At 43.3% G+C, this 22,593-nt stretch overlaps 3 protein-coding genes, 1 non-coding gene and 1 pseudogene across 5 annotated transcripts; 4 read left to right on the forward strand and 1 right to left on the reverse strand.

Moving 5' to 3' along the window:
* The first annotated feature begins 1,667 nt into the window (after positions 1 to 1,667).
* Positions 1,668 to 3,897, forward strand: LOC127763348 (F-box protein PP2-B11-like). Its single transcript, XM_052288016.1, has 3 exons — positions 1,668 to 2,064; positions 2,408 to 2,558; positions 3,133 to 3,897. The coding sequence occupies exons 1-3, from the start codon at positions 1,734 to 1,736 to the stop codon at positions 3,542 to 3,544; spliced, it is 894 nt and encodes a 297-aa protein (XP_052143976.1). The 5' UTR covers positions 1,668 to 1,733; the 3' UTR covers positions 3,545 to 3,897.
* A 1,185-nt stretch (positions 3,898 to 5,082) lies between these two features.
* Positions 5,083 to 9,747, forward strand: LOC127763347 (uncharacterized; annotated as a pseudogene).
* Positions 9,748 to 12,395: 2,648 nt separating this feature from the next.
* LOC127763345 (F-box protein PP2-B10-like) lies at positions 12,396 to 14,557 on the forward strand. The gene is made up of 3 exons (XM_052288014.1): positions 12,396 to 12,780; positions 12,906 to 13,024; positions 13,829 to 14,557. Exons 1-3 carry the CDS (start codon positions 12,505 to 12,507, stop codon positions 14,322 to 14,324), a joined length of 891 nt encoding a protein of 296 aa, XP_052143974.1. The 5' UTR covers positions 12,396 to 12,504; the 3' UTR covers positions 14,325 to 14,557.
* A 511-nt stretch (positions 14,558 to 15,068) lies between these two features.
* TRNAM-CAU (transfer RNA methionine (anticodon CAU)) lies at positions 15,069 to 15,154 on the reverse strand. Its single transcript is given in 2 exon segments — positions 15,069 to 15,104; positions 15,117 to 15,154. It is a non-coding gene; the product is annotated as a tRNA-Met (tRNA).
* Positions 15,155 to 16,284: 1,130 nt separating this feature from the next.
* Positions 16,285 to 22,304, forward strand: LOC127763344 (glutathione reductase, cytosolic). 2 transcript variants are annotated; one of them, XM_052288012.1, is made up of 17 exons: positions 16,285 to 16,443; positions 16,647 to 16,813; positions 16,916 to 16,980; positions 17,134 to 17,203; positions 17,537 to 17,608; positions 17,706 to 17,909; positions 18,856 to 18,929; positions 19,028 to 19,111; positions 19,645 to 19,732; positions 19,826 to 19,907; positions 20,241 to 20,314; positions 20,537 to 20,644; positions 20,746 to 20,810; positions 21,380 to 21,493; positions 21,707 to 21,806; positions 21,903 to 21,956; positions 22,035 to 22,304. In XM_052288012.1, exons 2-17 carry the CDS (start codon positions 16,673 to 16,675, stop codon positions 22,128 to 22,130), a joined length of 1,491 nt encoding a protein of 496 aa, XP_052143972.1. In that variant the 5' UTR covers positions 16,285 to 16,443; positions 16,647 to 16,672; the 3' UTR covers positions 22,131 to 22,304. The 2 variants fall into 2 exon arrangements, with proteins under 2 accessions (XP_052143972.1, XP_052143973.1); XM_052288013.1 differs by having other exon boundaries at positions 16,438 to 16,549.
* The last annotated feature ends 289 nt before the right edge of the window (positions 22,305 to 22,593 follow it).

The raw sequence follows: 22,593 nt of genomic DNA on the forward strand, positions 1-22,593 counted from the left end.
TAAACCGTGAGATGGGAAGAGAGAGAGAGAGAGAGAGAGAGAATGCCATAATGGTCATTGACATGTAGAGCCTCGTGGGTCCCATGCTGACTCAACGTCATTGCCTCCAGTCAAGTAGCTACATCGGACAAAACCAATCGCTATACTACTCTAGGACATATGGTAATTTGGTTTTGTAAGTTGAGAGACAATTTATATCTGGTATTGCGGTTCAAAGACGAGTTTAAACTCGGCGAAAACTTGAGGGACCTAAAGTGAACTTGTGCCTACTATATTTTTGTGAAATAAGTTCACTTTGACTCCCTAACCTAGCAACCGAATCTGATTCGTATCCTTGAACTGCAATATCGAATATCTCGATCACCAACTATTAAAATCGGTGCAATTTGACTCTCTTGGCGGTTTTGGAGGGCGTTTCGCTAATGTGGCAGCGTTGACCTAGTCTGGTTGATGTGGCGCTTAGGTAACATTAGAATTAAAAACATATATGTGAGCCCCATTCATCATTCACAAAAAAAAATTATGGTGCCCACATGTCATCCCCTCTGTCTTTCTTTCTTCTCCCTCTCTCTCCTATCTCTTCCTCTCCACTTCGGAGCGGGATCTAGAGCAGCGGTGGTGGCGGAGGGGCGAGGGCCGGAGCAGTGGCGACCAGCTTCGTCTCCGACCCTCCAGCTCCCGACCGCCGCCGCCGCTCCAGCTCCCGCCCTTTTACTACCGTCGCTGCTCCGGCCCCCCAAGCCGCGCCCCCGTGTCATCCCACTGTGCCGTTGTGGTGAAGCCGGCCGGGGACAAAGGGCCGAAGCCATTCGAATGAGGAAGAGGAAGGCGGTGGTTCGGGCAGGCGAGGTCGGACTCAAGGACGGAAGCGAGGCACGACGATTCAGAGTCAGAGACCGAGACCTCGGCGGCGCGCGGCCTCGGAGGCGGCGGGGAGAGCAGGAGTTTGGGTTTAGGCCTGGTTTAGTTCCCAATTTTTTTCCAAAAAACATCATATCGAATCTTTGGACACATGCATGGAGTATTAAATATAAATAAAAAAATTAATTGCACAGTTTGCATGGAAATCGCGAGACGAATCTTTTGAGCCTAATTAGTCAATGATTAGCCAAGTGCTACAGTACCCACATGTGCTAATGACGGGTTAATTAGGCTCAAAAGATTCGTCTCCCGGTTTCCAGGCGAGTTATGAAATTAGTTTTTTCATTCATATCCGAAAACCCCTTCTGATATCCGGTCAAACATCCGATGTGACATCCAAAAATTTTCTTTTCACAGGCTACACAGGGTGTTAGGCTATGTTCGGATTCCACGGATGGGAACTAATCCCTCCTACATGAAAAACGGAGCGGTCCATTACCGCATAATTAATTAAGTATTAGCTAATTTTATTTTTTCAAAAATGGATTAATTTGATTTTTTTAAACAACTTTCGTATAGAAACGTTTTGCAAAAAAAAAAAATGTATCGTTTAGTAGTTTGAAAAACCGTGTGGTAAACGAGGGAGAAGGGATGTGAACATACTCCTCCCGTTTAGTCGGGTTTCCAGACTCCAGATATATTATCATATAACATGTGGGCGCCACGTGAAGGAAAAGGGTTGGAGATTCTCGTCAGTCCTGAAAAAGAGGTAGGAGTACGTACGTAAGCCTTCGTGGTTAAGCTTCCTGCGTCGTATAAGAAATGCTCCAAGCTAAGCTCTCAATCAACTACACTCGTCAGTCGCCACCGATATGAATTTCTTGTGCTTTTTCCCCTTCACAAAGAAGCCGGATTCGAGCAAGGGGGCGGAGGCATCGCCATCGATGGAAGAGGGGGAGGCCTGCGACGACTGCGAGTGCGAGATCGCGCGGTTGCCGGAGGAGCTCCTCTCCGCCGCGATCTCCCTCACCGCGCCGCGGGACGCCTTCCGCGCCGCCGCCGTCTCCCGGGCCTTCTGCGCCGCCGCCGACTCCGACGCCGTCTGGGCTAGCTTCCTGCCGCGTGATCTCCCCGATCTCGCCGACGGCGAGCTCTCCCCCGCGCCGCCTTCCAAGAAGGACCTCTTCCTCCGCCTCTCCGCCGGCCACTACCACAATAAGCTGCTTAATTTGTCTTCAAAACTGCACCGCTCTCGATTCGCCGGCTAATAATTATACTACTTCCGTTTCCGTTTCATATCATCAGTTGCTTGATTTTTTTTAATCAAACTTCTTTATATTTGACTAAATTTATATAAAACATACTAACATTTTTAATACAACATAAAAATATATATTCGATGTTAAATTTAATGAAACTAATTTGTTATTGTAAATATTATTATCTTTTTATAAATTTACTCAAACATGAAGAACTTGAATTAAGAGAAAAATCAAACGGATCGTAGAGTATGTAGTACCAGGTTTGTTTTTTTTCTTAAACGAAGGAAGTATAATACTGTATGGTGTTTTGGCGCAGGGCATGTGGTTGGACAGGGAGACCGGGGCCAAGTGCTATGTGCTCTCGGCTAGAGCGCTGGTCATTATCTGGACCTGTACACCAAGATACTGGCGCTGGATCCCTCTCACCGACTCCAGGTCCAACGAATTCTTGTGTTGTGTTGTGGCCAATGCCTTTGATGTGATGTGATGTAACTTTACCTTCCATCAACCTCCGATTGAAGATTGCATATGCACACAACAGTACGCATTTAATTAGTTCACAGCACTTAAAAAAAGAGAACTTTTACGGTATAATATACTACCAGTATATACTAAAATAAAAAAAATATACATATATTCCTAAATAGTATTACACTTGTTTATAAATTAAAGTTTGTTAGCTTTTTTTTTCTATGGCTAAAAATATAATTAATTAAAAGTTTAAAGACTTCACGTATAGGTGTGTGATACTATTTAAAGTAGATGTGTAACTTTTTTTAAAAAATTCAATAACATTCGTTAGTTGATGTGTACATAGTGTGCATCAGAAACTTGTGTGTATGGGATACCTTCCCGCTTCATTCTTCATATTGTTTGCAACTTGCAAGTGCAATGTCACTTTTATAGGAATTTTAGTTCTACTAGTACCAGTATTTGTTTGCTAGTTAATTATACTCTGCAAGGCATATTTAATTAATTTGTTACTACAATAATCCCTTGTTCACGACAGATTCACAGAAGCTGCTGAGCTCTTGAGTGTATGCTGGTTGGAAATCCTTGGCAATATAGGCAGCAGGATGCTCTCCCCGAACTCAACTTATGCTGCGGTTTTGGTGTTCAAGATAGCTGAGGAGTTCTACCAGCTGGATACTGTAGATGCAACAGTCAACCTCGGAGGCTCGAAATCAAGTCGCGAGGTTGCTCTCACTCGATCCCGTCGTCGTCCTGAAGAAGAGATCAGTGCAGTACTGTTCCCTCGGACAAGAGCTGACGGCTGGATGGAGGTGGAGCTAGGCGAGTTCTTCAACGAGGAAGGTGAAGATGGAAACGTGAACATCAGAATCTTTGGTAAAGGACCCAATTGGAAGAAAGGTCTTATTGTGCTGGGCATTGAGATTAGAATTAAGAAATCTGGCAGATGATCGAGCTTCTAGGATCAAAGATGCGTCTTGGGAGTACTGAAATGTATAAGATTTCCGATGCCTGAAGCTTTGGTGTTTTAGTGGCATTTGCTTTTGCTGCTGCTAGTGATGGGCAAAACTAGAGGGTGTTTCCTCTTCTTGTGGGTAATCTGACGGACCTTTTTCTCAATTGCTGGGGACAAACTGAACTTCTGTAGCCGACATCTTGGTTCAGTGCTGGACGATTGTCTACATCTGGTTTGGAAGATGCAACTAGAGACAGCTATTGCCATTTTAAATGTTGAGTAAATTGCATTAACGGTCTCTACACTTATTATGCTATGTCATTTATGTCCCTATAAACTTCCAACATATATGCTGATTCAGAACCGAAACTTACTAAAATATCATCCCAATACAACATTGTCACAAGACATTAGGGATCCTACGTGATACCGACGACGTGATTACCACCTCCCCTCTTCATTAATTTCTTACGCCATCTGCCAGTGGGTCTCGGCCTCCTCTGACCTTCTCTCTCCGTTGTCAACATCCTCTCCTACCCTCCTCTCTCGGTGCCAGGAAACCATGTTGTCCTCTCTAGTCGGCATCAAGTGATGATGGAGTTGCCTCAACATGACTCTGTGCGGCGATGGGCCGGCAGATCCCGGGGTGTGGATGCGCTGCCCTAGATCTGGCCATTGGCTCGCCACTATCTCATACAGACGGTGGACATGAAATTGATGAGTAAAGAACCTAATTGGAAGAGAGGCATTGTTATGCAGCGCATTGAAATTAGGTTTAAGAAATCTGGCCGATGCTCCTTCTAGGATCAACGAGCGTCTTGGAGTAAACGAGTTGTGATCATTTGCTTTTGTTGCAAATGACGTGCAAAACTACAAAGAAAATTTGATGAAAAGTCACTCTCAATCGTGGGCTTCAATAAAATGTTAGTATTTTCTAGTAGTATATTTTGCTCCTTAAAATATATTGCCACCTGCTGTATTTTTCGCCATCGTCAGAGTTTTAAGCCTATTTTATTGTTTTTTTTCACTCCTTTCCTTTACGCATGGAAAGACAAAAATACCCCCTCGTATATTTGGATAAGAACAAAATACGATCGACATGTTGCGGCTAGAGGTGTCAGAAGTACCAATTCCGTAAATATTTCGATTAGTATGTGATTGTTTTTTTTAAGATAATGGAATAAAAATTAGTATGTGATTGTTCATTTGTCGTTCCATTACATGTAACTTCACTTCATTTATCAAAGTTTAAAATTATTTATTCCGAATTATAACTGGTTTATTGAGCAATCGCTTTATTATTCTCGACCTTTTTTTTTCCAAGTATATGTATGTGGCAGTGTGTACTCCGCAGTTTATGACTGGGCCAAGCAAGGCCCAGACACGTAAAGTAACTGGGCCATTTTTCTCCGGACAAGCAGGACACCGGCACGCGTATTCTCCTGGTCCCACACGTCAGTCCCCCTGACCAACGCTTCCTCGACCAACTCCCTCCCGTAAATCCAATCCAAAATTCGAATTCCCACCACGAAACCACGCATCGATCGAGGTCGAGGAGTCGTCATCCATGGCGATGGAGGAGGAGGCCGCCGCAGCGTGCGAGATCGCGCGCCTGCCGGAGGAGCTCCTCGTCGAGGTGCTCTCCCTCACCGGCCCACGGGACGCGTCCCGCGCCGCCGCCGACTCCGACGCCGTCTGGTCCCGCTTCCTTCCCCGCGGCCTCCCGCGCCTCGCCAGACGCGAGCTCCCCCGCTCGCCGCCGCCGCCGCCGTCCAGGAAGGCGCACTTCCTCCGCCTCTCCGCTGGACCCCTTCTCCTCCCACGCAAACTCATGGTGCGTTCCTGCAATGTCCCGCGCGCCCCCCCCCCCCCCCCCCCGGCGGGAAATGTGCTCCTCACTTTTCTTCTCCGATTGCGTATGCGTAGTGCCGATCTGCTGGCTCATCAGATGATTGTGCTGCGTGCAGAGCATGTGGTTGGACAGGGAGAAGGGCGCCAAGTGCTACATGCTCTCGGCCAGGGCGCTGCAAATTTCGTGGGGCGATTCGCCGCAGTACTGGAGCTGGATCCCTCTCGCCGATTCAAGGTTCGTGCTCAACCACATTTCTCTGCCTCCTTTTTTCACTTATGTTGCTATTTTGTCATGTACTCTGTTCAGTAGAATTGGATGGATGGCTTGTCAAATTGTGATCAATCGCTAATTGTTGCAGCTTGCGTGCTTTATTTTTTTAGCTGAAAGCTTTGTCACACTATATTACAGAACAAGCATAAACAAATTTCCTAGCAGCTTTGGTTGTATCACCAGATCGAATCCAATGGTCAAGTCCTTTTTATTTGGAAATCAGAGTTTATACACATGTGCACCCCCCCCCCCCCCCTTTACTTGCAACTTGAGCACGTAGGATGCATAAATTAAACATATAGATCGATGTCACTTCACCTAAATAATGTTGCTCTTGCGGCGCGATATTTTAGAGAATATGCAGGAGAACTGCATATCATTCTATTGATGAAGAAGTGAGGAGGGATCAGTACATAGAACACATCCAAGCTACACATGGAACATAAATCAGTTTGTTCATACAACAAATTGAGTTCGATAAGCTACATGTTTCATGCCTAAATGCCATTATTATGCTACACTGAAGCAGTTCATAGAATCTTGTTTGATGACAAGAGTTATGGAATTTGAAGTTGGTTCTGTATGGCTTAATTGTTTGTATTAACTCATCTCTTACTTTGTCATGAATAATTATGCAAAAGGTTCAAAGAAGGTGCTGAGCTCTTATCTGTTTGCTGGTTGGAAATCCGTGGCAAGTTACCGGGCAAGAAGCTGTCACAAAACACAAATTATGCTGCATACCTTGTCTACAAGATAGCTGATAGATCCTATGGGCTGGATTTCCCATTCCAGGAGGCATCTGTCAGCATCGGAGGAAGCATAACAGCCCGCCAAGTTAGTGTCGTTCAATGAAGGCTCAAGAGAATAGAACCACGTGCAGTTGTTCTTGCAGAGGATATAGAGAACCCTCAGAAAAGGGCTGACGGTTGGATGGAGCTGAAGCTGGGTGAGTTGTATAATGAGGAAGGTGACGATGGTGAGGTGTGCATCAGTTTCATGGAGACAAAAGGAGGCCACTGGAAGAGTGGCCTTGTTGTGCAGGGTATTGAGATTAGACCTAAGAAAAGTCCACCCCTGAACTCTCTTGCTTGCTCCCATGAGAAACCCTCCTGCTCAACATTGACAACGTTGCAATCGTGCATGGAGGAGATTTTCCTCTCAGACGGGCTCACAGTACGGCCCTAGCTCCCCAAATGAAAAATGCTTCTTTGCATGCCTTTTTTGTATATTTCTTGATCGATCGGTCTAATAAGGTGATGTGTGCTTCTGTACACAGAGTATGTGGTTGGACAGGGAGACTGGTTTTAAGTTCTACATGCTGTCGGCCAGGGCGCTGCAGATTGTGAACTTAACGCATAGCTGGCGCTGGATCTCTCTCACCGGCAGCTCCAGGTTGTTGAACTATATGCCCCTTCCTTTCCTCTGCGAAGTTTTCCATTTCGCAAAATTTGCAAAGCATTTATACTCTTGTGCTTTCTGTGGTACATGAAATTGCCATATTGTAACTTTGGTGGAGTATGTGTTGTGATGATAGATGAAATTGCTTTCAGAATAGAAATGTGAAATCACAGTTGTTGTTGTTTTCAAAAATATGCATAAGAACTTGTTAAGAGAAATTACACGTGATATTTCCGTACATACACAAACTTTATTGAAGAGATTCTGATTATATCGAAAGGCTAAGACCAAACTTCAAGTTGTTTTTGTTTGGAAAGTGATATTCTGCTATACAGTAGCTGCTCCTCTGATGGCTCCTAGGATTTTAATTGAGCGTTTCTTTATTTCTTTTTTTCTGAAGAGCAAAGACCAACTCTGATTTTGTAAACAGAGTAACAAGAAGTACCGAAAAAATAGCTTTCTTGTATCTTGTTGATCCCAATGGAGTTCTTGAACTATATATCTCTTGTCAATATTGAAAAAAGAGTTATATCTGTTGCTAGTCTTAAAAATAAAAATATATGTATATCTCTTGCCCCCACGGTATGGAGCTAAGGCAAAACTGTGTACAAAAGCTTGGTGACTCGAAAGTTCCATGGAAATTTGTTCCTGACTTCCCGTGTCCTATTTTTTTCCTACTTGTATGTATTCAATTCTAATGATTTGTTACAACTTACAAATAGTATTAACCACGTGTTTACTCCAGGTTCTCAGAAGTTGTTGAGTTCTTAAAAGGATACCGTGTGGAGGTCTGCGGCAAGATACCTTGCAAGATGCTCTCCGGAAACTCAAATTATGCTGCTTACATTGTGTTCGTGGTAGCTGAAGATTCATGTGGGTTGGCTTCTGTGTGGGTTGCAACCGTCGGCGTCGGGGGACGCCAATCCACTCGCCAAGTTTGCTTGGACAGCTCCAACCGCAATGACTACTACTACGAAGGCGAGATTGAGGTGCCTCAGGATGGGAGTGTGATTCTCCCTCAGGAAAGGGCTGATGGTTGGATGGAGCTGGAGCTGGGTGAGTTCTACAACCAAGAGGGTAACAACCAGGGTGAGGTATGCTTCAGCCTCGTGAAGCCCAAGGCAGGCAGATGGCTGTCCAATGGAGGCCTTGTTATTCAGGGCATCGAGATTAGGCCTAAGATATCTTGACGGAGTAGCAATTTTGAACCATGTCCGAGTAATAACCAAGTGAACAAGAACAGAGATGTGTGATCAGATACTGCTACTTGCTTGATTTGTCAAGTGAGGAGTGACTTCTGCTTCGAATTTTCTACTACTAGTCTACGGCTCTACACATATACTACAACATGTTGGACTGCAAAACCATGGGCGGAAGTGGAACTCGACCGACCTTCCGGCATGCTCACCGGTGGTATTATTCTCACATTCCCCAGCTGTATTTTTTCTTGTCTCCTTGTCATTTGCCGAATTGCCAATGGGGCCGTCGTGCTGCGAGATCGCGCGCCTGCCGGTGGAGCTCCTCTCCGCGGTGATCTCCCGCGCGGCGCCGCGCCGCGCGACGCCTGCCGCGCCTCCGCCGTCTCCCCGGCCTTCCGCGCCGCCGCCGACTCCGACGACGTCTGGTCCCGCTTCCTGCCGCGGGATGTCCCTGACCTCGCCGACGGTGAGCTCTCCCCGCCGCCGCCTTCCAACAAGGCGCTCTTCCTCCGCCTCTCCGGCTCCGATGGAAATGTCCCCCTCCTCCTGCCAGACAGGCTCAGGGTGCGTACTAAACTAATTACTGATTACTTAAGACTAAGAGCACTGCTTCCTTGATGATCTCTTCTCGTGTTCAAAACTCCTGCTCTCTCATTCACAGGGCATCTGGTTCGACAGGGAGACCGGGGCCAAGTGCTATGTACTCTCGGCCAGAACGTTGGTAATTAAGTGCAGCGAGACGTCGGATTACCGGCGCTGGATCCCTCTCGCCGACTCGAGGTCCGTTTCTTAGGATCACACGACTGGTTATCGTGTTGTCCAGTGCCTTTACGTTCATCATAATTCTCCAATCGGCAATTGCATAATTGATAATTCGATGGTTCAAGTGATGGTTACTTTCGATTTCTCATGATTTCCTTACAAGTTTCAAACCCCTTTGTTCACGACAGGCTCGCAGAAGCCGTTGAATTCATGGATGCTCCTCCCCGGATGGAAATCCGTAGCAAGATAGACAGCATGGTGCTGACCCCAAACTCGACTTACGCTGCGTTCATGGTGTTCAAGATAGCCGATGGGTTGTACGAGCTGGACACTTCACCACACGATGCGACGGTCAGCATCGGAGAGAATGAATCGAGACGCGAGGTTGCCTTCACAGGAAGGTACCCTGAGAGAAGAGCTGACGGCTGGATGGAGGTGGAGCTGGGTGAGTTCTTCAACGAGGATGGTGAGGATGGAGCGGTGTACATGAGATTGATGAGTGAAGGACCTAACCGGATGAGAGGTCTTATTGTGCTGGGAATCGAGATTAGGATGAAGAGATCTGGCAGATGAGCTTCTAGGATCAACAAGCGTCTTGGAGTCCTTAAATAAGGTCATGTTTGTTTCAGCTTAGGATTATTATAATCTAGATTATTAAGCCAGATTACTGTAAGCTGAATTATAATAAGTTAACATAAAATAAGCTGTGAGTTGTTTGTTTATCTAGATTATTGGAGGCACGGATTATTGGATTTGAAAGGCTAAAGTCTATAATGCCCTTGGCCTTTTTGGATGCCTAAACGGCGGCGGCGCGGTTCGGGGAAGAAGACGGGGTGTCTTAGTGGGGAACACGGTGGTGCGGTCGGGGGTGGAGGAGGTTGCTCGTGAGACGGGGCACCGCAGTGGGGAACGCGGTGGCGCGGCAGGGGGTGGAGGAGGTTGCTCGCACACGCATGAGTGCATGACCAGGGGAGGAGGCGACGCCGCAGATTGGGAAAGGCGGCGCGACCGGGAGATTAGGAGGCCGGATGCGCGCGAAACTGGGAGAGGAGGAGCCGAGTTCGCGCGCTCGCCAAGAGAGAGGTGAGGCCTATCTGTTTGTTCGGTTGATGGTATGGGTGGGTAATTTTTATCAAGTATCCAGGGGTAGTGGGTCTTTAGCCACCCAATAATCTGAAAAAAGCTCCTTTAGAGGAGCTTATTAGATTATGATAATCTGGCTTACAGATTATAATAATCTATCATGCTAATCTATCTGTTTGTTTCAGCTTACTACTAATAATCTAGATTATAATAATCTTAAGCTGAATCAAACAGGGCCTAAGATTTGTGATGATGCCTATTTTTATAGCATTTGCTTTTGCTAATATTGATGCTCTTGTGGATAAACTGAAATGTCTGTACAATGAGGAATATTGGGTTATGCTAGCTAGGTTTTGTTTAAATACCACACTGTAAAAAGGATTCGATAAAATATCACTCTCAACCAGCGTTTTTATGTTGAAATACTATTTCGGACATTGCCCTTTGGGCTCCTCTTCTTCCTTCCTCCGGAATGTACACTGTCAAACCAACAAAATAACCCGTGACCTCCTTAACCGCATCCTTAAGCATGGTGGTATTGCTGCCCTGGGCAACCATGTAGACAACATCGCGTGGTTGATTGGCGGCTTCAAGGAGAACGGTCAGGTCGGCATGTTGGGGGCTAGTGTGCCTGTGCCCGGTATGTTTATGTTTAGCAGATAAAATTTGAATTTTTTTATCTTAAATTTAAAGTTGATTTTGGGGTTTTTTTATTGAAGTTTATTTTTTAAACCTTTGCTACTAAATCACTAAAAACAAGTGTATAAAATTTTATTCATAGATTATTTTTTATTTGTAAATATGTCGTTTCGTTTATTCCCCGAAGTCATGAGTGCGGTGTCTGTTAGAGGAAAGAATATTAGAAGAAGACAAATCCAAAGACCATTTTGTTTAGGATAGCATTTGTACGTGGACGTCTTGGTCATGGTTGAAGCGTGATCAGACGGTTCACGGTGGATGGCAGCTGGGAGCAATGCATGATTAACTGTAAACTTGGGGACGTTTTTGTAAAATGTTTGCTAACGTGGCGCTCTAACTCTCAAGCATTTCCATGACGTTTAGATAGATTAATTAATATATATACAGCGTGGTATTTGTGCAAAATCTATATTCAGTAGTAACATAATCGCAAGATTCCCATGTAATAATAGAATAGAACATATGACGTTGTCATAGTTGAATTGGACGATCGCGCTAATGATACACGACAACACGGGAGACGACACCTGACTGATGGACACACCACAAGCGCCGGGTCAACCCGCGGTGGAACAGTTGGACACCATCGAGAGAGCACCGCAAGGATGGGAGCATCCGAGTATGCATAGAGCAGGTGCAATAGCTATAAGAGCAAGTTTATAATAATAGTATAGCACACTATTAGCTCTAAATCATCTATAGCCAAAGTAATAGTCAACTCATACAATATTTGTTTACTATACTATTAATATCTGGCTCCACCTATCATACACACATTACGTCTTGGAGTCCGTGCTATCTGTAGCTCGCTGCTCTTCTCTCTTGCATAGAGTAGGTGCAATAGCTATAAGAACATAGTATAGCACACTATTAGCTCTAAATCATCTATAGCCAAAGTAATAGTCAACTCATACAATAGTTGTTTACTATACTATTAATATCTGGCCCCACCTATCATACACACATTACGCCTTGGAGTCCGTACTATCTGTAGCCCACTGCTCTTCTCTCCCTTCCTTTATCTCTTTAAAATATATTTATAGCTGGCTTATAGCCTGCTATTGTACCTGCTCTAAGCCAGCTATAACCATATATCGAGAAGAAATATAAGAAAGCGGGCTACAGATTTGTAGCCAGCTGCTACACGGACTTTAAGACATTATTATATATATATGAGAGGTGGGATCGGGTATTAATGATGTAGTATATTTTTATAGATAACTATTTTATGAATAGACTATCAGATTACCTAAAGATGATTTGGAACCATCAGTTGGCTATACTATTAAACTTGCTCTTAGGGTGTGTTTAGTACACGCTAAAATTGGAAGTTTGGTTCAAATTGAAATGATGTGACGAAAAAAGTTGAAAGTTTATGTGTGTAGGAAAGTTTTATGTGATAAAAAAATTGGAAGTTTGAAGTAAAAATTTGGAACTAAACTCCGCGATAGCATGACATGTAAGCCCCACAGTACAGAAAACAAAAGTAATCTTCCTTTTGGTCTGATTCTCCTGAAACGCATCGCTATCCCTATGACCCTATCCACCCGCATGTGCTTCTGCTTCGTAGTTAAGCTTTTCTAGTTTTATTTTCAACCACCGCGCACTCACACACACTCTCCGACGATATTTTCCTTCTCTGTTTTTTTTTTTTCCTTCGCCATCAAGCCGGATTCGAGGACGGAGGGATCAATGGAGGAGGGGGAGGGCCTCTGCGAGATCGCGCGGTTGCCGGAGGAGCTCCTCTCCGCCGCGATCTCACGCGCCTCGCCGCGGGACGCCTGCCACGCCGCCGCCGTCTCCCCGGCGTTCCGCGCCGCCGCCGACTCCGACGCCGTCTGGGCTAGCTTCCTGCCGCGCGATCTCCCCGATCTCGCCGACGGCGAGCTCTCCCCCGCGCCGGCTTCCAAGAAGGAGCTCTTCCTCCGCCTCTCCGATGGCCCCTACCTCCTATCAGACCGGCTCATGGTGCGTTCTATTTTATGAAAATCCCCAATCCAACAAAATCGGTTGACGGATTAATCAAAGCATGGTTGATCTCAGTTCTCTCGATTCATCGGCGATCTAATATTTGTGTTTTTTTTTGGGTGCAGAGTATGTGGTTGGACAGGGAGACTGGGGCCAAGTGCTACATGCTCTCGGCCAGATCGTTGGTGATTATCTGGGGCGATACACCGCACTACTGGCGCTGGATTCCTCTCACCGACTCTAGGTCCGTTTCCTGAACTTAAACCGTGCTGATCTTTCCAATTCATGTGGAAATTTTGATCCAATGAGGCAATGCCTGTGCGTTGAGTGATGGACTTGCAATCTCGTTGCAACTTGCAATGGTATTATCCGGTCTGATGGGAGAATAGATTGCATTATGTGGTCTGATGGGAGAATAGACTATACTACATAATAGTATGATGAATCAACTAGAATATGTATTTGTGGTGAAGTGTAGTTCCGAATATTATTACCCCCAGAACAAGGGCAGATTCTTATGCAAATTCGATGATAACGAAAGCGGCCAAAGTAGTAAAGTGTTCTCTCTGAGCATGGATTGAAGTGTCTTTCTTCATTTACTTTTCAAGAGCAAAGTAGTAAAGTGCATGGTATTTGCAACAATAGATTATAGAATGGCAGGCACTTTACATAATTGACCTGTTGTGTGCCTTCATTATAGTCGTGCAAATGGTATACGCGGTAGTACTGATGAACGGCTTGGTTAATAAACAAAAGGAAAATGCTATACACACAACCAGCTTATCCGACTCTTGGACAACCGTAATGTACGGGAGTGCAAAACGTCGATCTCCGTAGGACCAACCCGTACTGCTGCCTCACGCTGTCACGCACTGGTCTGTTCCGCCGTTCAGTTGTACATCAGTCAAACAAACAAGTCGGTGTATAGCAGGGTTCTGTACAGAAGTTATGGGATTTTGGTTCTGGTGCTGAATGCTCCTTTGCAACTTAATGTTTGTTCATTTCTCTTTGTTACAAGTTTTAACCCATTGTTCACAAATCACGACAGGTTTGCAGAAGGTGCTGAACTCATAGATGTGTGCTGGTTGGAAATCCGTGGCAGGATACACAGCAAGATGCTCTCCCCAAACTCAACTTATGCCGCATACATGGTGTTTAAGATAGCTGATGAGTTCTATGGGCTGGATGCTCCATTCCAGGAGGCATCAGTCAGCCTGGGTGGTAGGGGATCAACAAAAATTGTTTGTGTCCAAAGCTATGACAGCGAAGATGAGGAGGTGCCTGAGAATTACTGGCCTATGAGTATTGGTCCATTGCTGCGACGAAGGGCCAGGAGAAGAGACCGTCGTCTAGTTCTTGATGAAGATGTAACGGTCCCTCAGAAAAGGACTGACGAGTGGATGGAGCTGGAGATGGGTGAGTTCATCAACGAGGAAGGTGAAGATGGAGAGGTGTGCTTCAGCCTGATGGAGACCAAGGGAGGCAATTGGAAGAGAGGTCTTATTGTGCAGGGCATTGAGATCAGACTTAAGAAATCTGGCTGATGAACTTCTAAGATCAAGGCGCGTGTAATTAAATAAGACTCATAATGCGCCATTTTTTTTTTTTGTGGTTTTGGCTTTTGTTGCCAATGCTGTGCAAAACTACAGGTGTGTTTCTTTTTTCTTGCGGGCAAACTGAACTTTCTGCCGAGAAGAAAATACCATAGTGCGATGCTTGATAATAGCCTACATTTGGTTTGCAAAATATAATTAAAAGAAGCGGTTGCCATTTTAAATCTTGTTCAGTTGAAAATCCTTGCGGCTGCGGAGTATTTTGGTTATATTTATCTGAACATTAACTAATTTGTCAGTTCGGTGCTTGGAGGCTTGGAGGCACTGCTTCTGTAACATCGCGGAAAATCTGTGTAAACTTGCATATCCTATTCTTTCTACCCTGGCGAGACGATGGTGTTTCCCAGTCCACGCATTCTCAAGGTTTTTGACGCAAGAACGAAAATTTTAGTAGTAAATCCGTACAGCCTATTCTTGTCCACTTGGAAAGAAAGCATATTGTCCATTTGGCTTACCACTCACTCCGTACTTTGGTAACAGAAAAATATAAAATACTTAAATGATAACGGCTGTTAAAAAAAAATCAGAGTCATTGTGCATTTGGTTAATTGATAACGGCTGTTAAAAAAATGATATAGGCCAAGAGAATAACTCCGTACTTTGGTAACAGAAAAATATAAAATAAATGATAACGGCTGTTAAAAAAAATGATATAGGCCAAGAGAAAAAAGAAATTGGGGTGAGAGAGGCTCGAACTCTCGACCTCAGGATAACTCAAATAGCTATGAGACCTACGCGCTAGCCAACTGCGCCACCACCCCTTGTGTTAGGATTGGCAATAACAAAAATATAAAATTAATAATAAAAAACACAAAAGGATGAAGGGGGCTCAACTGCATGACTTCGTCGACAGAGTTTAATTGTTGTCACCTCTCTGAAAGACCGGAAAGGGACAGACAGAGCTTGGTTCTTTGATTGTTTTAAAAGGTTCAGTTAAATTCTTTAATGTTATCTGTTGTCTTCCATGTGTAAAGAAAGGTTACTGGCTTACTTCCGTTTTATCGGTGTATTTCACATGTACAGAAAGTTCACAGGAACTAAACAGTATACGTGGCCTTCTTTGGCTCTTGACAGTTCGAAAATCGAAAGCTACTTATCCAAAGATGTCGACTTCTGCTAAGCTCCATCTTGCTCGCCACGCGCGTCCACGTTCCACGTTTGAAGGCATTTCTGTCCCGTCCAGATTCATCGAATGCAAGTTCGCATCTGGAAACAAACACACGGCACGAACATGGCTTTTACACCACAGACCGAATCACTGAAAGTCTCCTTTTGCTTTTCTGAAATGGAATCTGCTGCAGTAGAAGCTATCCCGATTAACTGAACATGAAACAAAGCCAATCTCTGGTAGAACAAACCCTGCATTCTCCCAGTTGTAATCAACATGTACAAGTGCCAAGATAAAAACTGAGCACCTAATTTATTTTTTGGTAATAATAAGTTCTTTACAGTATTCCGTAATGTGGAGTAGCTGTTAAGTTCCATCTCGTCAGCAGCTGCCTGCAAAATTTTAGGAGCACTGCATCCACAGTGGATCCCCGAATTGTCACGGCTGATGTAAGCATATTATGGTCAGATGATTTTTTTTATAAAAAGAACTTAGTCAAATGATTTAACTTAACATTTTTTAAAAATTAACTAACTAATTAAGGGTCTATTAGGTAAAGTTTTAACTCCTAAATTTAGCTTCAGAAGTTAGGTTTGGAGTAAAGTTGTGAAGTAGTCCAAATCCAGTTCTACTTCTCCAGTTTATTTTATAAAAGCGTCTCATTCAACTGCATTTTTATTTTAAGTGAAACTGAAACTGTTTGACTAAGCTTTAGTCTAAAAAAACTAAAGCTGAAGCTAGAGTTGTGTCAAATAAGCTCTAATCACCTACGTGCCAACGTGGCCGTGTAAAAGCCGCCTCAGATGCTGCCAGGACATGGCGGCGTAGGAACTCCAACGACCACGTATCCACAAACCAAAGCCCCCCTTTAAAATCCGACACAAGAAACAGATCCAACCAATTCGCTCGCTTAAGCCGCCGGCAAATCAACCCAACCCCAAGGTACGGTGCTCACTTCTCTCTCTTCTCCTTTCCTTTTTTTTGGTTGTTTTTAGCGGTGGATTTTGGGCTCCACGCGCGTCGCGGGGCGGCAATCGCGTCTCATCAAGTGATTCCTCGCGCTAAAGTTCATCGGATTTGGATTGCAAGTTGTTGTCAATCTCAGGAGGGGCTCTGTTTCTCTCTGTTGTGCGTGTGCGCGTTAGGGTTTTTCGTGTGGTGTTGAGGATCCATGGCTAGGAAGATGCTCAAGGACGAGGAGGTGGAGGTGGCCGTCGCCGACGGCGGGAGCTACGACTACGACCTGTTCGTGATCGGCGCCGGGAGCGGCGGCGTCCGGGGCTCTCGCACCTCCGCGTCCTTCGGGGCTAAGGTTTGACTTATCTCCTCTCCCCCGCTCCCCATTTTTGCGAGGAAACGTGTTGGATTTTTATTTTTTTTCGTGTGATTTGATTCGGTGTGTGGCGCGGTTCAGGTTGCGATTTGCGAGCTCCCGTTCCATCCCATCAGCTCGGATTGGCAAGGAGGGCATGGTGGGACGTAAGCATCTGCCGATTACCTGTCTGCGTTTACATTTCTGTGGTTGAATGCTTGATTATGATTTAAACCAACTCTCCTCATCCCCTGGGTGAGAATGTGAGATGTTGCTGCATCCTAAAACCCGCATGCTCATTATTGTACATGTTGTGCTAGGTGTGTGATACGTGGTTGTGTGCCTAAAAAGATACTGGTGTATGGTTCATCTTTCCGCGGAGAATTTGAGGTAACTGATCTTACTAACTTATGGAGCCAACTATTACTTGTTTGAAAAACAAGTTGGAAACATTGTGTTTAGGTTCAATGTGCTGTGGCTTGCTGAATTATGTTCCTTTACTCAATTTTTGCAAAATTTGCTAAGCCTTACAGCCTCCATCCTTGATCAACAGTTCATCATTCTGCGTACTGACTTGAAATCCAATAACCTATCCATTTGAGAGCTTGTTATCATCTTTTCATACAAACTATTTCATTTAGCTTGCTTGCATCTTTGTGAGTACATGTACTGAAGTGTCATTCTGGGGTGCTTATTGGAATTGCTACTGTTGTATGATTGCAGGATGCAAAAAATTTTGGGTGGGAAATCAATGGGGACATTAACTTCAACTGGAAAAAGCTGCTGGAAAATAAGGTCAGAGCCGCAACCTTGGTTGGGAGAACGTTCCTGCATTATTATTTGCTCGTTATAAATGCTTACAACCCAATATTGTAAAAACCGTTCTGTGCAGACTCAAGAAATTGTTAGACTAAATGGAGTATACCAGAGGATTCTTGGTAATTCTGGTGTGACAATGATTGAAGGGGCAGGCAGTTTGGTTGATGCTCATACAGTTGAAGTCACAAAGCCAGATGGTTCAAAGCAAAGATATACAGCAAAGCACATATTGATAGCAACTGGTAGCCGAGCTCAACGTGTCAACATTCCTGGGAAGGTAACAAAATTCTCTGCCAGCCTTTGCAAACTTGTTTCTTATGTCTGGCAAGTAGTTAATAGCATTGTTACTTGTTTGACAACTTCTTTATATTCCCCAACTTTTGTGCCTGAAACCTTTGGATTGACCTCGTGATTCTGATTTCCATGCCATCTTCTGTATTTGTTGTGATACTGTTGCACATCAATAATTATTTGTGATAGCCAGTTTGATATGGCTGAACTTTTAGGGTTAATCCCCTTTAGATATTTCTTATTACTTGACCCAAAATACAATACTCCCTCTATTCCATAATATAAGGCACAACTACTTTTTAAAGCTGTTCCATAATATAAGGCATACATGCATGCATGCCATTAACTAACACATATTCTCCACTAAAATATTATTATTTAAATTCTCCACTATCAAGATCTCTAATTTTATTGGGTGCATGTATTACATTTATTAGATTAATCTAATCTATGAGGTGATAATAATTATTTCTTGGTCTTTGGGTTGAAGGTGGTTGTGCCTTATATTTTGGAATGGAGGGAGTACTAGGCTACCTTTATATACTGAGGTGCCTCTAGATAAGGGAAACGGATACAAACTATTAACCTGATACTACTAGGACTCTTATAACAAAACTATGAAACTCTAATAAGGAGCTTATTAGGACTTTCCAACTGCTGCAGCACTTGCCAAATCTGACTTATCTCTATTACGCCGCCGCTGATATACTATACCATAACGTCCAGCCATGACACAGTTGGTGTGGATTTGACATTACAAGACTTCCTTTGAGCCAGTTCAAGGGGGACAAAGCATTATCTTTAATCCAACAAATTATACTTAGCCATATATATGTGCTGGTTACATCACTGATTTTCTTTTCCCTTTAGTTTTTTTTTAAATGTCCTTTGGTGTATTATTTTGGCTGACACTGATAAGAACCCGCTTGCAGGAGTTAGCTATTACTTCAGATGAGGCCTTAAGTTTGGAGGAGCTACCAAAACGTGCTGTAATCCTTGGTGGCGGGTATGTCTACACTCTAGGGTGCATTTATGTACTATGTATTGTTATGTCATTCCAACTATCTCAGACTTGCATTTGTTCATGTGGTGGCTATATTGCAGATATATTGCTGTTGAATTTGCTTCTATATGGAAAGGGATGGGTGCGCACGTAGACTTGTTTTATCGAAAAGAGCTTCCTCTAAGGTATTTATTATAATCTGTTATCTGCACTGTGACCTCCAGATATTTAAAATTGTACACCAAAACAATTTACTGCTCAGTATCAGAAAAAAGAACATCAATGTAGCTTCTGTAGTTGCAGTTTTTATGTCATAATGTGGCTAGAGTTGATAGCATGGTTTTCTAGTCTAACTGAAGCTTTTGGTCTTGTTTTCAGGGCTCAGTCATGTGCCACTTTAGTTACTGTCCTATTTTGACAATCTTAATTTTTTGCCAACCCTGGTGGTTAATACTACTTGATCTTCTCGTTTTGTACATTGATGCAATTTATTTTCTGAACATTTTTTTTGCAATATCATCAACCTACAATGAAAACATGGATGATGAAACTAGTTATCAGATAAAACGATGCGATTGTGAAGCCTGGACCATGCTATCTGAACAACTGAATAATGATTATGGAGAAAGAATGCCAATGTCATTTTTATTAGCCAAAATTTCAAGCTATTGATTACGGTTCTATCCACCATGATTAATGGCGAATTGACTAATTGCAGAGGTTTCGATGATGAGATGAGGACGGTTGTTGCAAGTAACCTTGAGGGAAGGGGAATCAGATTACATCCAGGGACAAATCTATCTGAGGTGAGTTAAGCTGACATCCTAAAGTGCATTTTGATTCCCATGTGTTCTGTTTTCACGATAGGTTTTGATCTGTTTCTTTTTTATGTAAACCAGTTGAGTAAAACAGCCGATGGCATAAAAGTTGTCACTGACAAAGGAGAGGAGATCATTGCAGATGTTGTTCTGTTTGCTACAGGTATTTAGGATAGTTCAATGCTGAAAGTTATGTTCTCTGTCACTTTAATAATTTCTTTGAATACATCTCTCTTGATGACTGTTCTGTGCTGGATGAAAAAAAATCATGTATCTTCTGATATTTCACATGGTCAAGCACCATATGCATGTTTGAAATTGATCAATGTCATCCTTACAACATTTTTTTTTATCTCTTGTTGTTGGGAATTGAGATGCTCAATATGAGACATTCTACTTTTCACACTATATTTGGAATGTGGCATTTATCCTGATTTTCTTTTCTTTGAAGGAAACTTTAATATTGTTGCTATGCCTGGTATTTAATTGCATGCAGGTCGCACACCAAACTCCCAGAGGTTGAACTTGGAAGCTGCTGGTGTTGAAGTTGATAATATTGGAGCTATAAAGGTTGATTTTCTTGCCTTATTAATTGAACCCTTACCTGTTAGGCTGTTAGCTTGCTGAAGACATATTTGTTCATCTGAAATTTACTTCTCGTATTTCCTTGGAGAAAACTTACGCGTGAACCTATGTGAGACCATCTTAGGCATTTAATTGGCCATTATCTTTGTATGATATTCTTTGAGACTACAAGTAATTTGTGTTGTTTATTCAATGTTCTATTTTTAGGTTGATGATTATTCTCGTACATCAGTCCCAAATATATGGGCTGTGGGTGATGTAACGAACCGGATAAATTTAACACCTGTTGCACTGATGGAGGCTACCTGCTTTTCTGTAAGTGACTACAGTGACTCATAATCCCCTTGTAAATTGGGTGTGTTCAAATTTCTTTGTTTCTGTGTAACCAGCAACTTTACTTTAATCTTTAATTGCAGAAAACTGTGTTTGGTGGCCAGCCAACTAAACCTGATTACAGAGATGTACCTTGTGCTGTTTTCTCGTAAGCCAACAAACCTTGATTGTTCTCTGTTATCTCCAGTTTTTGTTTTTAACTGAAACAAGTAGCATCTACAAGATGGCCACATATATACTTCACAACTCTTTGCTTTTGACACTTTCGGTGAGGCACACTGTGGTTTGGTTTTCTTGTCTGCACTTCGAATGTTTATTTGCTTAGATCTTAGCAGTGAAAGAGAGTAGCATGACGTGATATAGGGTAACTTTTCTATTCTTCCAGGTTTGACTGAGCAGCATGAAACTTGTGTGCGGTAGTTATGCTGGATGTTTCTTAATTCTAATTGATGCCTATGTAGTTTAGGGTACATTAGGAAGTAAGCAACAATTAAATTCTACATTAACAAAACATGGACTAGAATCTAGATAGAAAAAAAATTAGTCATTTCAATAGACAAGATCTAAGGATCCTTCACTAGTGATTTTTGCTTTTGCCAGTGCTTCTACCAATCTATTATTCAGTGCATTTATGGCTGCTGCTGCTTTCTTTAGATTATCTGCTTTTCCACAATCATCTTGTCACTCATAACATGGTTTCTTTTTTTGTTGAATTAGCATCCCACCACTATCAGTAGTGGGCTTGAGTGAACAGCAGGCTTTGGAGGAAACCAAGAGCGATGTTCTTGTTTACACTTCCAGCTTCAACCCAATGAAGAACAGCATATCCAAGTAAGTATCATGTTTATTGCAAGATCATCTGTTACGTCATAGTTACACCTGACTCCTGAGTGCTTTATCACTTGAAGGTTCTGGGTATTTCATTATTTTCACTTGTCATGGTCTCATGGACCATAAACATTCTAGTAATGGAGCCTATCAGTGTCGTCATTCTTTATAGTTCCTGTTCTGGTGAAGTTTCTTGACTCGGCTCACTTTTTTTAGACGGCAGGAGAAGACCGTCATGAAACTGGTGGTTGATTCAGAGACTGATAAAGTACTTGGTGCATCAATGTGTGGACCAGATGCACCAGAGATCATCCAGGTAAGCAAAGTTTGTGTGTTTATTTCACACACAAAAAAATCGTGGCATTTTCCAGTCTTCACTAGTATTTTGCACCTGACTTTCCACCAATTGCAGGGTATGGCTGTAGCGCTGAAGTGTGGAGCCACCAAGGCGACCTTTGACAGCACTGTACGTGGACACAACAATAAACCAGTTGTTAATATCATTTGGCACTCGAGTTTCTAATATTATCCATTGGCTTTGCAGGTTGGTATTCACCCGTCTGCTGCTGAAGAGTTTGTGACAATGCGGACCTTGACCAGGCGCGTGAGCCCATCATCCAAGCCAAAGACAAACTTGTAGGCAAGATGAGTAATTTTGGATAAAGAAACATATATACCCGTTTTGATTTATATTTTGTGGCAAAGTGTACTCTGGTTTGCATCTGGTAATTTCACGTTAGGGATTCTACCTGGAACGGTAAAAAGGAGACAATGTATACTTGATTGAAATAAGGTTTCTGCATATCAGCCTGTACAGAGAGAGTAAACCTTCTGCGTTTTTCTGATCCAAATAAGCGGGCGGGACATCATTCGTTCTGCCTTCAGACAAACTCTCTGAATATCATCCATTGCTCACTGTAAATTGTAATTGCCAAGTTGAGAACATACAGGTTTGGGACAGGAGATGAGATCTTTGTCCGCCGCCGGATTGTGTGTTCCGGTGGGCATCGGCACCAGGTATGATGAGTATGAGTATGAGGTGTGCAACAGCAATGTAGCAATGGTCCTTTTCCCTGAGACGGCAATAGCATATGGTCCCTGAC

This window comes from Oryza glaberrima, chromosome 2 (assembly GCF_000147395.1).
Source record: "Oryza glaberrima chromosome 2, OglaRS2, whole genome shotgun sequence".
Lineage (NCBI taxonomy): Eukaryota > Viridiplantae > Streptophyta > Magnoliopsida > Poales > Poaceae > Oryza > Oryza glaberrima.

Excerpts from the sequence above, each read along its gene's own strand:
- LOC127763348 (XM_052288016.1), top strand. The coding sequence starts at position 1,734 with ATGAATTTCTTGTGCTTTTTCCCCTTCACAAAGAAGCCGGATTCGAGC. Across the intron at positions 2,065-2,407 it reads CTTCCTCCGCCTCTCCGCCG|GAAGTATAATACTGTATGGT; the intron begins GCCACTACCACA and ends TCTTAAACGAAG. Across the intron at positions 2,559-3,132 it reads ATCCCTCTCACCGACTCCAG|ATTCACAGAAGCTGCTGAGC; the intron begins GTCCAACGAATT and ends TGTTCACGACAG.
- LOC127763345 (XM_052288014.1), top strand. The coding sequence starts at position 12,505 with ATGGAGGAGGGGGAGGGCCTCTGCGAGATCGCGCGGTTGCCGGAGGAG. Across the intron at positions 12,781-12,905 it reads TCCTATCAGACCGGCTCATG|AGTATGTGGTTGGACAGGGA; the intron begins GTGCGTTCTATT and ends TTTTGGGTGCAG. Across the intron at positions 13,025-13,828 it reads ATTCCTCTCACCGACTCTAG|GTTTGCAGAAGGTGCTGAAC; the intron begins GTCCGTTTCCTG and ends AAATCACGACAG.
- LOC127763344 (XM_052288012.1), top strand. The coding sequence starts at position 16,673 with ATGGCTAGGAAGATGCTCAAGGACGAGGAGGTGGAGGTGGCCGTCGCC. Across the intron at positions 17,910-18,855 it reads GTGTCAACATTCCTGGGAAG|GAGTTAGCTATTACTTCAGA; the intron begins GTAACAAAATTC and ends ACCCGCTTGCAG. Across the intron at positions 20,645-20,745 it reads TGGAGGCTACCTGCTTTTCT|AAAACTGTGTTTGGTGGCCA; the intron begins GTAAGTGACTAC and ends CTTTAATTGCAG.